Source organism: Carassius carassius, chromosome 2 (assembly GCF_963082965.1).
Source record: "Carassius carassius chromosome 2, fCarCar2.1, whole genome shotgun sequence".
Taxonomy (NCBI): Eukaryota; Metazoa; Chordata; class Actinopteri; order Cypriniformes; family Cyprinidae; genus Carassius; species Carassius carassius.
This window is the reverse complement of record NC_081756.1, coordinates 15,745,448-15,761,369: the sequence shown is the minus strand read 5'-3', so window position 1 is coordinate 15,761,369 and position 15,922 is coordinate 15,745,448. Positions and strand designations below refer to the sequence as shown.

General features: G+C 37.1%; 2 protein-coding genes across 4 annotated transcripts; both read left to right on the top strand.

The window, feature by feature from the left end:
• Nucleotides 1-3,376, top strand: LOC132104234 (transcription factor Sox-19b-like). The gene is made up of 2 exons (XM_059509555.1): nt 1-947; nt 1,603-3,376. Exons 1-2 carry the CDS (start codon nt 316-318, stop codon nt 1,838-1,840), a joined length of 870 nt encoding a protein of 289 aa, XP_059365538.1. The 5' UTR covers nt 1-315; the 3' UTR covers nt 1,841-3,376.
• Nucleotides 3,377-4,876: 1,500 nt separating this feature from the next.
• On the top strand, nt 4,877-14,389 carry LOC132104223 (uncharacterized). 3 transcript variants are annotated; one of them, XM_059509542.1, is made up of 6 exons: nt 4,877-5,253; nt 6,530-6,581; nt 9,415-10,415; nt 10,510-10,665; nt 12,520-12,609; nt 13,961-14,389. In XM_059509542.1, the coding sequence occupies exons 3-6, from the start codon at nt 10,314-10,316 to the stop codon at nt 14,267-14,269; spliced, it is 657 nt and encodes a 218-aa protein (XP_059365525.1). In that variant the 5' UTR covers nt 4,877-5,253; nt 6,530-6,581; nt 9,415-10,313; the 3' UTR covers nt 14,270-14,389. The 3 variants fall into 3 exon arrangements, 1 of the variants encoding a protein (XP_059365525.1); XR_009423518.1 differs by lacking the exons at nt 9,415-10,415; nt 10,510-10,665 and having other exon boundaries at nt 4,964-5,253; nt 6,530-9,209; XR_009423520.1 differs by lacking the exons at nt 4,877-5,253; nt 6,530-6,581 and having other exon boundaries at nt 9,260-10,415.
• The last annotated feature ends 1,533 nt before the right edge of the window (nt 14,390-15,922 follow it).

Sequence of the window (15,922 nt, the reverse complement as noted above, 5' to 3'; positions counted from 1 at the left end):
GGACTGCAAAGTATTGCGGCTCAACAAGTGGCTTGTGGATAGAGTTCAGCAGAAGTTAGGCAAACAGCTATGATTGAGGAGCTTTTCGCCCCCTTTTTACTTTAGTTTGTTTGAGAATTTGTTCTTCATGTTTTGACACATCGTGGAGTTCTTTCCTCAGTGCTGCTTTTTGGCGTTTCATTCGGCCACACAATCCCGGCTGTAAAGAGACTTCACCTGCGCCGGATTTGTTTGACCTGATTAGGTTCGGTTGGACACTTTTAATTGGCTGCCTTACACATTGAGCGCTTGAAACTCAAAGTGTGTAGTGGCACGATGTACAGCATGATGGAGTATGAAATGAAGACCACGGGTCAACCTCATCCCCACCACAACAGTCCAGGGATGGCTCCTCCGGTCAGCGGGGTTGGAAACGCGCACCACGGATCAAAAACCTCATGTCCACCCGGCGGGGACCCCATGGACAAAGTGAAGCGCCCCATGAATGCGTTTATGGTGTGGTCCCGGGGTCAGCGGAGAAAGATGGCACAGGAGAACCCCAAAATGCACAACTCGGAGATAAGCAAACGCCTCGGGGCGGAATGGAAACTTTTAACGGACACGGAGAAGCGGCCGTTCATCGATGAGGCCAAACGGTTGCGGGCCGTACACATGAAGGACTACCCCGACTACAAATACAAACCTCGGCGTAAGACCAAAGCTCTCCTCAGGAAGGATAACCCCGTCGGTAAATATCCTCTCGGAGCCGGCAGCCTGCTGGCATCAGCCGTGGCACAGGGACAAGGCGGGAGCCCGAGAATGGAAGGCTATGGCTGGGGTCACACCGGCGCTTATATGGGAATGCAGGGTGAAGCGCTCGGATACCCGCAACAACTGCACCGGTACGAGCTGTCAGCTCTCCAGTACCCGCCGGCACAGACCTACATGAACGGAGCCAGCTCTTACAGGTTTCTTTTGTGATTATCATTTTTTTTTTTAGGTTTAGGTTGGCTTGACAATCTGTGGAACTGGAAATCTAGTGGTTTGGGGTGAACGCGCACAGAAATTTGTGTTAAACGTTTCGATTTTCGTTCTGCATACATTTTATGAAGAGAAGTTGACGAATCGAACGTTTGTGAACAATTTCACATCGTTCTCTTTAATTCTTCCCATTGGAGTATATTTAAAATAAATTCTAGTATGTAAAAGTACTTCTATTTAGTTTAAGTTTTTTGAAGATTGCATTTCTCAGACTAACGATTTTTGTGCTGAATGTGCTCAACTTGTCACTTAATATCCTCTAAACCGCACACCTATTTAGTCTATAATATCGTTATCAACGCACATTTATTCACAATTTGCCTATACATTTACTTTCATCATATCCTTACATTAATTCATGATTTGCCTATACACTTTCTCTCAGAATCACCACAACTAAGCTGGCTTCACCTGTGTAGACCTGTTAATTGCTTGTCAGCATTACTGGGAGCAAATGGGCGTTTTATGTGTGGAAAGATACAGATTCTTAATGCTGCTCTTGTCTGTCTGAGATCTATATATCAAAATGTTGTTGTTTTTTTTCACTATTATGGCTAATTGTCTTTTTGTTTTTGTCCACAGCCAAATGTCATATAGCGGCAGCCCTCAGCAGCCCAGTCCAGTGATGTCTATGGTTAAACCGGAACCACTATCCCATTCGCCCACTGGCCACCACCGTGGGGCTTTCCAAGGGGACCTGAGGGACATGATTAGCATGTACATTCCAGGTGGTGATGCCAGTGATAGCTCAAACCAGAGAACCTACCCTGGTGTCCAACAGCACTATCTTGGTGGAACCATTCCCCTCACTCATATCTGAAGGGAATGCTCCCTGAACTCCTATTAGTTGGACCCTTATTGGGACCGTAGTGCTACAAATAGACTGTATGGATTACTGAACACTTCTGATTGTTTACTACCTCCTGGCTGTGAATGATCTGAAGTTGTCTGTTGAACCTGTATAGCTAATTTAGCTGTTTCAGTCTCTTGTTTTCTGTCTTTGCTGTCACACAATGACCAGGCATAACTACTTCTCATCACATTAAGGTCAAGTCAACCGTTTTCTGTATTCCAGATATTCTTGCACAGCCATCCTCTTTATTCCACCAATAGATTTTTTTCTTTTTCTACAAGTATTCTTTTGTGCTCTGTGCAATGTTTAGAACATGTGTTGTTCATGCAGCACTGGGCAATCATTATTCAAAGTCTTAAGTGGGGCACAAAATGGGGCGAAACCGCATTTTGGGAACTTTAAAAAACAGGTCAGCTAATGATGATCGCAATGGCCAGTGATGGTATATGTGACCTTGAGGAGAGTAAAAATGTAGTTTTTTGAACCCGGTTTTCCCCAGATGTATGCTCAACTGGCTCAGCACATGGAATAACTGAGTAATGGGTTAAGTTTACCTTTTAAGTGTCTCTTTAAATTTGGGCAATGATATAGTAAAGTGTTTTGGAATATCTCAGGGCTTTCTTGAAATAAATAGCAGGACATGACCATATAGATCAGCTTTAACTTTTACTTCATATAATTAGAAATCTTTGGAACTGTTCCTCAATTTGTAATTGAGGGGAGAAAAAAGTAATTGTCACAATCTGCTTTTTCCTACTTTTAATAATAGCTGTAAATTCATATGTACCATACCAGTGTGCACATGCATTTGTGAACTAACTTTTTTGTTTATAGTCCTTTTTTGTTTGCACTCCTGTAAATGGTGAATTTTTGCCATATTTATAGCTTGCTAAATGTTTAGTTTGTCTGGCTTAGCATTCCAGCTTTTCCCTCTTATGGGTCAAACTTCGTTGCACTGATCTTTGCTGTCAGTCAATGCACTTCGTTAGACTAGGAGGTTATCGACTAATCACCTGGTCATTCTTATTCTACCACAGCATTAAGTCTGCCTCTGCCATTACAGTATGGTTGACCAGTGAGTTCAGTGCACTTGACTGAATATTTCTTTTGGTGGCTATTTTTTTTTTTTTTTTTTTTTTTTTTTTTTTTATAATATACCCCCCACAGTGACCTTGGTCCTCTGTCAACAAAATGCAAAGTTATGTCAGTCTTGAGGTTTGTTTTGAACTCAAACTGTGCAAGTGGCATTTTGTGGCAGTCAAAAATTTAAGTTTGTCAGTCCTTTGCCACAAAGCTTGGTTAGCTAGTTACTAATGTTTTGGTTAATTAAATGATTTTAAGCACAATGAAAAGTTTACATTGCCATTGAAGTGAGTTTGCAGCTTGCTGTTTAAATTTTCTTTAAAAAAATGGTTTTAATGTTGGTTGTAAATACCTTTTTGTACAGGTGTTTTTGTGGCTCTTATAAGGGCCATTCTTGCAGAATAAAAAATGAAAACACAATGTCTAGTTTCAAGTTGTAATTTTGAAGTGAATCTTTTTGAATGTTTGTAATTTCCAAGTCGCATGCAACTCATATGCTTTCATTTTGGACCTTCAGTATCAACACAATAGTTTTATCACACTAATGGACGAAGTACCTACTATTTGCAGTCAGTCATGGTCTGTTTAATGTGACCATGTCTGGTAATAACTAAAGGTTAAAAAATCACAATGTTTGTGATATTAACATGGTGATCTCAAAGAGGTGCTGCTCCATGTAAAATAAGGCCATTTATCTTATAGCTTTATATTTTTCACAAATTATAAACAAATGTAAAATGCATTATGGGGCCAAAATCCTTAAATAGTACCCAGTGTTTATTATTAATATCTTATAATTATGAATTTGTTTCATAGTTTTATTAAAACCTCTTCTAAACTAGGCCTATTAAGATTTTTAACGAGGAAAAATGCTGAGTCCTTAATGTAGACTACTGTATTGTGTGGGGGGGGGGCACTAATAATAATAAACTTTCTAATAATACGTTTGTGTCGTAAAAAAGTTTGAGACGAGGGTTAAATATAGAGCAAACAGCCAGAAAGGAGCGATTTAAGGGCGAACGCATCTACTTTCACTGTCCACCTCAGCATAACCCTCTCTATCCAGATTGAAAACTGGTTGTTGTCTCGCTCGTAATTGGCCGTTTCGGAGGCACATTGTCCGTGTCTTTTGAGCTCGCAGGTGTACGTAGTAAGCCACTGAATCCGGAGAGGCTCCCTTGGACCACTTTGTTCTCTTTTTTCGCTCCCCGCTGTGCGGAAAATTAGCGTTGCCGTCGTTTCTCCCCGTTTTCTCCTCGGGTTTAACCCCCGCTCCACCTAATGTCATTCTCATGAAAATGTAAGAGCTCGCTGCGGCTAATCGGAGGGCGCAGGGGGGCGGGGGGGAGAAGAGGCTGTCACGTTTACATTTACCTTGATTACAGTTCAGGCGTGTTTCAAGTTAGATTAAGTAAATCATTATCTATTATCAGTTTTGGATAAAAATGTTTAAAGGAAGAAAATTAAGCCCTCTTAGTTTTTTTAAAGAGCTTCGCGTATGGTCAGACAACTTGTGGTGGTGGGGGGTAAGAGGGTGTATGTGGGGGGGGAGCTGGATGCTCTGCTGAGAAATACAATCACTTAGCAACAACCAGTGAGGCTTCAACGAACTGTTACCAGTGTATATTGTGGGTTGCCAGTTTGCAGATTAAGGCCAGAATTCGATGTCGGAGAATGTGTATTTAAAAAAAAGTTATAAATTAGTTGACAGCCTGTTGCAAGTTCGTCATAAACCCTGGAACGAGATTAATGGTTGCCCTGGAAACTGGGGGGGGGGGGGGGGGGCGTAATATTTACATGCATTCCGAGGGAGCCGCTCCCCTATTGCACGCACACACACACACTGAAAAAAAGGAAAAGCAGTTTTACTGAATTTACTAAAGCAATACACTTACAGTCTACTTAATACATTTATGTTTAAGATGGAAACATCATTTTATTGTTTAAATTCTAAATGAAATTCAACACAATCATCAAAACATGATATAATCACTTTGCAAGAAAATGTTCAAATTGTTTCAGATTTCAAACAAATGGTGTTCACATAAAATGATTTTTTTCTGCTGTTTGATTTACTTAATTAAAATAGGCCCGTGTCACACAATTACTTTGTATTTTCTTCTCAACTTAATTCCATTGTGTAGGCTATAATTAATCTAATTCTGTTATGTGAAATACGTCGTTTGCGCGGGAGCAACGTGCGCGTGCGCATGCGCTTTGAAATCCAGCCCACACCAGGACCGTTGGTTTGGAAAGGACACGAGGGGACTGACTGACTTGTTTAAGCTCGTTAAAAGGTAAGAATTTCAGTAGAAAATCATATGATATATTATAAAAATGCAGTCATTGTCAGATTAAATGCAATAATAATGTTTTAAGATAACCACACACGCTTTTAAATCATGTCGATGGTATATTTCGTCGAGTGTCGTCGCAGATTTTTTTTTTTTTTGTGGGTAACTTTAGGTTAACTGTAATGTTAAGTAAACCATAAATATTACTGGTAACATTAGTTTATCAAACTTCTACAATGCGAATAAATAATTTTAAAATGGAAACCAAGTTTTCATCAGGTGAATAATAATGCCTTTCAATACATTGGCTAACTTGATTTAGATTTTCAAAATCGGTGATCATAAATATTTCACTCTTTGTGCTGAGGGTTTATAGGAAATAATGCGTACGTATTAACAAAAAAAAAAGAAGGAACCTAACTGAAGCATAAATTAATGCTTCACAAGATCGAAGTTTAATATTACCTAATGACAAAAAATAAATAATTATCCAAGTCTAACTATCGAGTTGGAGATTAACAAATGTTTTTGCACTTTACGTGGATCTTAAAGCATTGAAATCAGTTAAAAATGTAAACGTTATTGTGCTTTGTATCCAGAAAAAAACCCACTGCTTCCAAGTTCACTGCTATGTGTTTTTAGGACCGGTATTTCTACAATCTTGCTACATCTCTGAAAATGAGCTCCCCTCCACTGACTGTAGGATTTGTGTGGGGGAGGGGTTCATAGCCGTTACCATATCACGGCAATGGATCAAGCGTTCAATGCTCCGTCAGTGCATGTCTTTGATTTACCAACGAATAATCATTAAGTTAAACATACAGTGTTTTTAGTGCAATTACCTATTTTATCAAGTAAACGAATTCTCGATAGCCCCGCCGTCGCCCCATAACTCACAAAAATCTCTCTCAGACAGGTTTTAAAATTACAATATTAGGATTTCACATCTAAGTTAACTTAATTAAATTTTGGTAGGCTAACTAACATGATTGTCACTTTGAGATGGATATCATAATTAATATAAATGACTGCTGCAATAAAGGTTATTTTATGGTATGCTATAAAGTGTTTTTTAAAGTGAATGTTGGTTAATTTTCTAGTACTTACCATACATTTTGGAAAAAATTTAAAAGCCTTTTTCCAAAAAGGTACATCTTAAAAGGGGGTAATCTTATAAATAGCATTGTCTTTAATTTGGAAGAGTACAGTAAATTGATACTTAAAATGATTAATTGTTGTTGTTATTTATGACTAATTTCTGATGTTTCTCTCTTTACAGTGACATTTGCTGTATATGTGGAATTGCAAAGCCTGTTCAGTTGTTGTACCAAGTAGGTTAAAACTTCTGCAGCATTATAGGTTAAAACACAGGCATTTCGGATATAGTAGTCGTTTTCCATGTGTTTATTCAAACTGCCCCTGCACATTTAGAACTTGGAATGCACTTAGAATTCATTTAAATAGATTTCATGTGTCTGAAACTAGGCAGAAACAGTTTCAAAATATAATATTTAGTTGCCATATATGTAATTGTGGAGGACTTAACTTGGAGAAAGATTACTGGGCTCATATTAATGCACATCTTAAGAAAAATGAATTGATAACTTGTATGTTTTCAGGTTGTAACTTTAAAACAAATATCTGTGGTACTTTTAAATCTCATAAGAACAGAAAGCATCATTCTTTTTTACTAAATGATTTTAAACCTGGGATAGTAACAACTACAACAGTAGCTTCACAAGAGTCAGATTTTGCAGATGATGTTGAGGTAGAGGCATATTATGAAATTGAATCTGATGTCCATTCTTCAAATAACCTTCCAAATGAAATTAAACACAATTTTGCAGCAGCATTGTTAAAGCTTGAACATCTGTCCCATGTACCCAGTGCAGCCATTGATGAATTTTTACAAGAGCTTTACATCCTAAATAGCACTTTGTCAATTCCTCTTACTACAGATGTTTTAGTAGATGCTTTTCAAAAGCACAATCTTGAAGTTGACAAATCTGTCCTGAAAGAAATAGCAACTACACTGTCCACAGATAACCCTATACACAAAGCTATACAAAAAGGTGGCTGTCTTGGTTCTGCTTATCAACGTAGGCAGTATTATAAGACTAACTTTAATGTAGTTGATCCTGTTGAATATATTCTGGATGCTAAAAACAAAAAGACTTTTCAGTACATTCCAATTCTTGATTCCCTTCAAGTGCTTTTAAATCGGAAAGATATTTTAGAAAAGATATCTCAGAATCAGAAAACACAAGAAACTGAGGAAGACAGGGTGTATCGGTCTTTTAGAGATGGTCTTCATTTTAAACAAAATGGCTTTTTGTCAGGTCAGGAGCTAAGACTTTTTGTGGGTTTATATGTTGATGATTTTGAGCTCTGCAACCCCCTGGGGACATCCCGCAAAAAACACAAGCTTTGTGCAGTCTATTGGGTGCTAAGTAACCTACCTCCTGGGTCCAATTCATCATTGTCCTCTATATATTTGGCCCTACTATGTAGAACTGATGATGTCAAAACATATGGCTATAACAGAGTGCTTGAACCACTCCTAAAAGACCTCCAATACTTGGAAGAACATGGAATTTTCATACCACTGTTAGGAGAAACACTGAAGGGAACTGTTGTTACTGTTTCTGCAGACAATTTAGGAGCTCATGGTTTAGCTGGCTTTAATGAAAGTTTTTCAGGGCATTATATTTGTCGATTTTGTACTGCAAGCAAACAAGACATTCAGTCAATAGAGGTAAGAACAGGTGCTCTCAGCCTCAGAACAAAAGAGCTCCACAGTGCTCATGTGAGGCTGGCTGAGGATAGTGATACTAACTATTTTGGAGTGAAAAAAGCTTGTCCTCTAACTGAAGCTCTTTCTCATTTTCATGTCCTCACTGGCTACCCTCCAGACATTGCCCATGATATTTTTGAGGGTATTGTACCTGTTGAGCTTGCACAGTGTCTCACATTGATAATATCAAAAAAATACATTACCTTGGATAAAATCAACAAATCAATTTTGGATTTTCCATACAAATATAGCGATAAGACTAATAAACCTCATGTTTTGCCTCAACCTTTATCAACCAGGAAAACAATAGGAGGCAATGCTCATGAGAATTGGAGCTTGTTGCGCTTGCTTCCATTTTTAATTGGTCCTCAGATTCCTGAAAATGAGCCTGCATGGCACATTCTCTTAGACTTGAAAGAGATTGTAGAACTTGTTGTTGCCCCAGTTCACAATGACGAGTCCATTGCTTACTTAGAAAGTAAAATATCAGAGCACAGACAAAGATATCAGGACTTATTTCCTGAACAGAGATTGCTGCCCAAACACCACTACTTGGAGCACTACCCTCAAATAATCAGGTTGTTTGGTCCTCTTGTGGGGTATTGGACAATCAGGTTTGAAGCAAAGCACAGCTTCTTTAAACAGGCCATTAGACATACCAGTTGCTTCAAAAATGTCCCATTCTCCCTGGCCACAAAACATCAGCTAATGATTGGGTACCAGCTAACTTCACCAAGTCTTGAGAAGTCAGAGCTGGAAATATCAAGTGGATCTGCAGTCCCAGTGGATATTTTGAAGGAAGAGATAGCTATAGTTGTGAGGCAGAGATATCCTAATCTCTCTGAAATTCATATCACAAAAAATGTTTGGAGCAAGGGTATCAACTACAGGACAGGAATGATCGTTGTTCATGGATCTGAAGGCGGATTACCTGAATTTGGTCAAATTGAGCAAATTTGTGTTTTGCATCAAAAGTTGTTCTTTATTGTGAAACAACTCTGTGGATGGTATAGAGAGCACTATAGAGCTTACGAGCTAAGTCAGTCCCCAACAAAGGTAGTAAGCCTTGTAGAAGTCAGTGAATTAACTGATGAATACCCTTTGGCTGACTATTTGATTGGACATTTGCAGATGGTAACGTTAAAGAGATTTGTCTGCTGCAAAGGTAAGGAATAAAAAAGTAAAAATAGCTTCAAAATCGGTTTTTACGTTTTTTTTTTTGTTTCCTATAATGGAAAAGCTACTTTGATTTACAGTGATATTGTATAAATTCTTTAATTATTCCACATTTAAAAAGTGCTGTATCCAAACATGCAAACAGGTGTTGCAGGTGTGTTCACTATTGTTTTTTTTTTTTGTTCAACTTACAGACTGAGGCACTGGACAATGACATCAGCTGTTCTTCGAATCATTTTGGGGGAGAGCAGCTGCCAGAGAGTAGTTTTTCCATCTGGCTTGCCTGAATCTGTGACTGAACTTGAAGATGCTGTAAGGAGTCAATGTAAGCTACAGGACCCCTTTCGTCTGCAGTTTATGGACACTCTTTTTGATAACCAGTTTATGAATTTGACTTCAATGAATGAAATTAAGGACAAAGCCACAATAAAAATAATAAACATGACTGACTCCCTCTCACCTCTGAATGCTACTTCAGCTGGCACAATGAACAGTTCAACTTTTGCCCCAGGACATTCCGAAGTCTCTACATCCATTTCTTCTCTCTCCTCTACCACACGATCTTCTTGGCCTGAAACATTCTGCATTCCACCATTTTCATATGATGCAGAATTTAAGCTTGAACAGGCAAACAGTGTCTTTAGAGAAAATGGAACACTGCTTATTCCTGATATAAAGCTGAAGTCAGATATACTTGAGGGGTTGGTCCAAAAAATTGTTCAATACAAGGTCTATGTCACAGACAGAGAGTTTGAACAAGTGGGAGAGGCACTCATCAAGAAGCATCCATGTTTAACAGAAAGGGGCTCAGACACTGGGTATGGGGGTTGGAAAGTGAGCCTTAAGTACAAATTATCTAACTATCGCACACATCTCCGAAAACTTGGATGTCCTGAAGTTACTGTAAATTCTTTAAAGCATAAGCCAGATGGGAAAAAAAGCCCTGCCTACAATGTAAAGAAGCCCAAGAGAGGTGAAGTGCACCACTGCCCCTCCTATTCCCCTGGAGAGAACGACCATACTCTGGAGATTGCAAGAGTTGAGCTTCTTTCAGATGTGAAAAAAAAAAACAACAGAGACTATTAAAACTAAAATGCAGAGAACATTTGCACTTAGGAGACAAGAAGTGCTTCGTTGTGCCCCTATGATCAGCGACTTCATGATGAGATGGCCAGCTCTCTTTGATGTCACTGAGGTTTGTGATGGATTTCCAAAATTGGTTGAATATGTTTTACAGAGAGTCATCTTATTGCTGCTCTAATTTCTTTTTGTTAACATTCTGCTTTCAGGTGAATGCAGAGTTCAAGCGAATCACAACAGTTCCTCTACAGTCAAAATTTCTGTCACAGCTTGACCTTCACTATGAAGGCTTTCTGAAGGTTTTTGAAAGGCGACCAGGGCAACAAGGCAGAAAGCTGAAAGAGAAGATGTCAACTGTAGTTGAAGTAAGTGAGCAAAGTTGCACTTGCATTTGGTGATCACATCAAAAACATTCACATAAGCCCCTTTCACAAAGTCTTTTCAGAAGGCTTTCTGAGTCGCACCCATAGACAGCAACATAATTGATTTCGATTTTAATCACAATTTTGACACACAGATAGACTATGCTTTACAGTAATTAATGCATTCAGTATGAATTTGAAACATATTTCCAAAAGAAAACCAATTAGAGCTTTATCAAAAAGTTGTAACATGTCTCTAGAACAGACATAAGTCAAAATAATCACTAATTAAAGGTGTAACAAAATGTCTAGACATATGGCAAAAAAATATAAATAAGTAAATCCCGTGTCCGGGGACTTTTTATTTGTCATGTATTGTTCATAGAGCTCATTGTAGCGGTGCTTCAGGTGTTGAAATAGTTTGTTATACATTATACAGTCAGTACAACAGTACAAACAACTCCTTTATTTAAACCTTTCAACATTACAAAAACTGAACATAAGTGGGACTTGGCCTTCAAATAATTAATAAAATGGAATGGAAAGTTTAACTTTACAATTGCAATTCTTAGTTGTTTTAAGGCATGGTTTCTTAAACGTCATGTCTTAACTTGAAACCAAAAGTAATTAGCTAATAAAATAATTTGAATCAATATATCATGTTTAATTACTAGGTAAGTAATTATTAGGTAAGTAGCCACGTAATAAGCAGGGTAATGTACAGACAGCTGGCTGTTATAACTGAATAAACCCCTTCAGTGTGATACAAGACCCTCATTCACGTCGGGTCCTGATCACACTGTCTGGATTTATTCTTGTGATAATGGCTGATTGCCTGTAAAAGATCCATTTCATGTCACACACTTAACCAAAAATTATATAAAGTCATAAGGTATTTTACAGTCTCCAGGCTCACATAATCTCTTACATCAACATTTCATAATTGATACAACATTTCATAATTCATAAAGAATGAATTGCTGTCAGTGTATATTAGGGGTTGCACGGTTCGCTGAAAGAAACCCGTACCGTTCGGTTCACCACACATGGTTCGGCACGTGCTGGGACAGCGGTTTAACTTAAATCCAAAGCATCTGTAATATGGTTTGCTATAAATAGCAGTTAATATATGTTTCTGTTGATGGATGTGCATTCTGGATTCCCAGACATTACAACAATAGCGATGAGGGAAAAAAAAAAACTGGACAAACCATTCACTCTTGATCAATGTGAAAGATTTATGCTGGAATGTGCACTGCAGGCAGATTATGCATATATAATATCCATTTTATGCAAGTGCTGTTGGGCTTAAATTGTCGCAAAGGCGGCAATACGAGCAATTTGCTCCAGCACCTTAGCCGCAAGCACGTCTTGGAATATCAACCAGCAGAAAATGCCTTGTACACCTGATTATTCATGAAAAAAAAACGTCAGAAACCGGAAAACCGGTGTAATTTTGAAAAAAAAACAAAAAAAAACGGTATATACATTTTTGGTCAAACCGCCCAGCACTAGCATGAACAGTTATTTTTGCACCTGACTTTATTGAACTGATTTTTCAAAATGCATTGTTTGGATGTCAGGTTAGCACACTAATTTTTTTTTTTGTTTGTGTGCATGTATTCACACTCTATTTTTTGTAATTGATGTTAATAGCATTAGGTAAGTTGCGTTACATTTCACAATAAAATCAAGCTATTATCTGTATTTTTCTAGACTACAACATATTTGCCATACACATACATTTTTACGAAACTTTTAGTGAATGAGACCTACATTTGTGCTCTTTGTTTAATTGTGATTTGAGTAATGTCTTAACCTAACCTTTCTTTCTCTGCTCTGACTTATTTTTTTAAGGATGACATTGATGCAGCTCGTGAACTTGCCATCAGAGGACTGTGTATCTATCTTAATGAGGACCCTAAAGATCTCATTCAGGAGTATGTGGTGAGTAGTTATAGCTTAACTAATGGAATCTGTACTATGTTCAACAAGCAATACATTACTAAATCTAAAAACCATGGTTTTATCAAATATGCACATTGCAACATAACTAAATTAAAATTAGTTTATCCACTACATGTAGCTATAATTGTTTAACTTCTAAATGTTCGTACAGAGCACACATATTTACTTATTCAAGGACAACACTGGTAATACCGATATTACCGTTGGTGTGGGGGGAAGTGTTAGTTCATTGGAGTTTCCCTCATTTACTTTGCTTGCAAATGGTTTGTAAAAGTACCATGCACATTTTACTTTCACTTTCAAATTAGCAGCAATTGAATTGCTGCAATTCGGCGTCAACCAATTATTTGAGTTTTTCCTCTTTTCCTCTGATTTCTTGGCTTCTTGTCATTTTACTTTAACTTTTACAAGCAACAAATACGTCAAACTCAGAACTTTTATTAACAAAACAAATAAAAATAAAATTTATATGCCTAATAAAATAACAATACTTACTGTGCGTTCACACCGCCGGCATCAAGAGCATCAGAGATTGCTCTTGCCGCTCTGCTCACGACACTGCAGAAAGATTTGTGAGTGCTCAGATGCACTGACGTTGATCGAATGCGTTTAGTTTTTAAACATGTCTGTCCTCTAACTGAACTAGGCTAAATTATTTTTGTTACTATTAAAAAAAATCAAAACCGTGGTGGGGGGCGGTGCCGCGGTAAACAATATGACATAACCAGTATGGCTTAACACCGGTATAACTAAAAACACTGTCTATTGCAGCAAACCTATTCCCTATAATACTACTGTGCATATTCAATACCATGATATGCCACATTACTTAAAACCAGCACATGGCTAGTATCCCATGTGGGAAACAAATTACATTTCTAATTTCTAACAAGTCTAATTATATTTTTCTTATCTCCTATTCTTACAGTGTTATGACTTAAAGCCAGGGGTGTCGAACTCAATTCCTGGCGCAGCTCTGCACAGTTTAGCTCAAACTCTAATGAAACACACCTAATTCAGCTAATCAAGGTCTTTAGGATTACTAGAAATCTCCATTAGATCTCCAGGAGCAGGATTGGCCACCCCTGATGTATATTTTACAGATGGTGTCAAATTTAACATACATCCATGTGCTAATTTGGAATGTGAGATGTCAACACAGATGTTTAGGGTTCTAAAAAACTAACCCAATTTTAGTAGTTCTTAAGTAAAAAATATAATGGGGGGGGGGGGTGTGATAGTCCTTTCTTTAAGTAATATTCCATTATGCTACCCTTCATATTTCTTGTTCATGTGATAATTACATATTCATCTTTTTTTCTGTCTTTAGGACATGGAAGAAGATCTTTTACAGAGTGCTATTGAGAAGACTACCATGGGCATCTTCGTGATAAAGCACACTGCAGACAATGAAGCCCATAATATAGGAATTGTGCTAGAGGGTGTGGCAGTGCTTCAGGACCTCGACAGCGTGGCTTTTGCAACTTCAATGTTGTTTGGTCTAATCTATACTCTTAACCTGCAGTACCCCACAAAGTTGCGTTTTACATTTGAAATTTTGCAAAAACTCATCATGGAGTTGGATGCAGGTGAACTCTCTATCAAGGCCCAAAATTTCAAATCTAAACTCCACCAGTGAGATGGACCGATTTTTGAATGACTACTGAGACTACAAATAAGAAACCTCAGAAAATTTCAGCAGCCTTCATGCAATACCACCGCAGAGGATAAACCGTGATCTTGTTGTTTAGACTGTTCCCCTTTGCCTCCTCTTGTTTCTTTATCTTTTTTTTTTAATCTTTATCTTTCTTTGGACTGGCTCAGAAATTGATTTATTAGAGAGCTGAATCTATGACACATGGATGAACTAGCATAAATAAGATACACTGTTTATAGTTTAGGTAAGGATCAGATACTGTATTTTCACATTATTTTGTAATGTCTATATATAATTATCTTTGAAACGAAAGTGTTTTTCTTGAAATAACAGTTCCAGGTACTGCTTTTCTTGGGTACAGTTTTAAGGTTTCTGAGAGAAATGAAATAAATTAGTGTTCCAATGTTTTATTCGTTTTTAAACACACAGTTACATGTAGTGTAATGTTACTTTTAAAAAGTTGTAAATCTTGTAAAACTTATGAAGGTTTACATATATTGTTGATCTACATGTTATGCATACAAAATGAACTGTCTTTGTTTTTATACTAGTCTAATTAAAACTGATATGTATTTTTATTAAATTTATTTTAAGTTATTTTTGAGTTATTTATGCTACAGTATGCAGAATGCTACGTTTTTGAAAGCACAATGTTATTGAGACATGCCATTTAAATTACACATTGTTTAAATGAATAAATAAATGATTTACAAAAGGTTTTTTGTGTTACATGAAATTAAACATGCGACAACAAACCATTGAAATATTTATTAAAATTGAATTTTAGTGAAGTTATCAAAATTATGTTAAGATAACTTGATTTAATTGCACAGAATTAACATGATTGAAGCATATATCTGAAGTAAAATAATAATGTTAAACTAACATAACTGAATTATGTAAGTATAACTTAAAAAGATTATGTACACATTACTTTTTGAAATTGCATATGATTAACACAACCGTATTATAATGAAACCGCATAAATGCATAGGATACTCTGAACTCAAACTGAATGTGTGGAACCAATGTCCATAATTCAATTGAGTAAATCCAACAAATCTTTTTTTTCAGTGCACACACACACACACACACACGCACAGGCTTCTGCCAACAGGTGAAATAAAAACTGCGAATATGAAGAACCTGGTGACTGTGGGTATGAACTGAGGAATTTACTGTAAAATGTTGATATTTGATTTGATTTCAGTTATGCAAATGGAAATAGCTACAATGCAGCATGTTGCATTTTTGTCCAGAGCAGGTTTAAAAATTTTTTGTCTCATTCTTCGTTGTCAGCATGGTTTGTTTATGGCCGTTATGGTTGTCTTAAATGTCTTAAACTATGCATTCTCAGTACTATACTTTAACATTTATTTTCATTTCTGTTTCACAGAAAAAAAATGGCTTGAATGGCTTGATGGTGAGTAAATATTATCATCATTTTAATTTTTGAGTGAGCTATTTCTTTAATCAGACTATATGCTAAGTAATGAATTTTTCAACCTGTTCACAGGCCTACATTAAAGCATGTTTAATCACTCTTGCACGATGACTTGTCAGTCTTACCTCAGACGCTGTGTATGCACAGGTGAGTGAGTGGGCGTACATTTTTCTTCCTTTTTTTTAAACGAG

Coding starts and splice junctions, on each gene's coding strand:
- LOC132104234 (XM_059509555.1), top strand. CDS start 316: ATGTACAGCATGATGGAGTATGAAATGAAGACCACGGGTCAACCTCAT. Junction 948..1,602: donor AACGGAGCCAGCTCTTACAG/GTTTCTTTTGTG, acceptor TTTTGTCCACAG/CCAAATGTCATATAGCGGCA.
- LOC132104223 (XM_059509542.1), top strand. CDS start 10,314: ATGCAGAGAACATTTGCACTTAGGAGACAAGAAGTGCTTCGTTGTGCC. Junction 10,416..10,509: donor CTCTCTTTGATGTCACTGAG/GTTTGTGATGGA, acceptor TTCTGCTTTCAG/GTGAATGCAGAGTTCAAGCG. Junction 12,610..13,960: donor ATCTCATTCAGGAGTATGTG/GTGAGTAGTTAT, acceptor TTCTGTCTTTAG/GACATGGAAGAAGATCTTTT.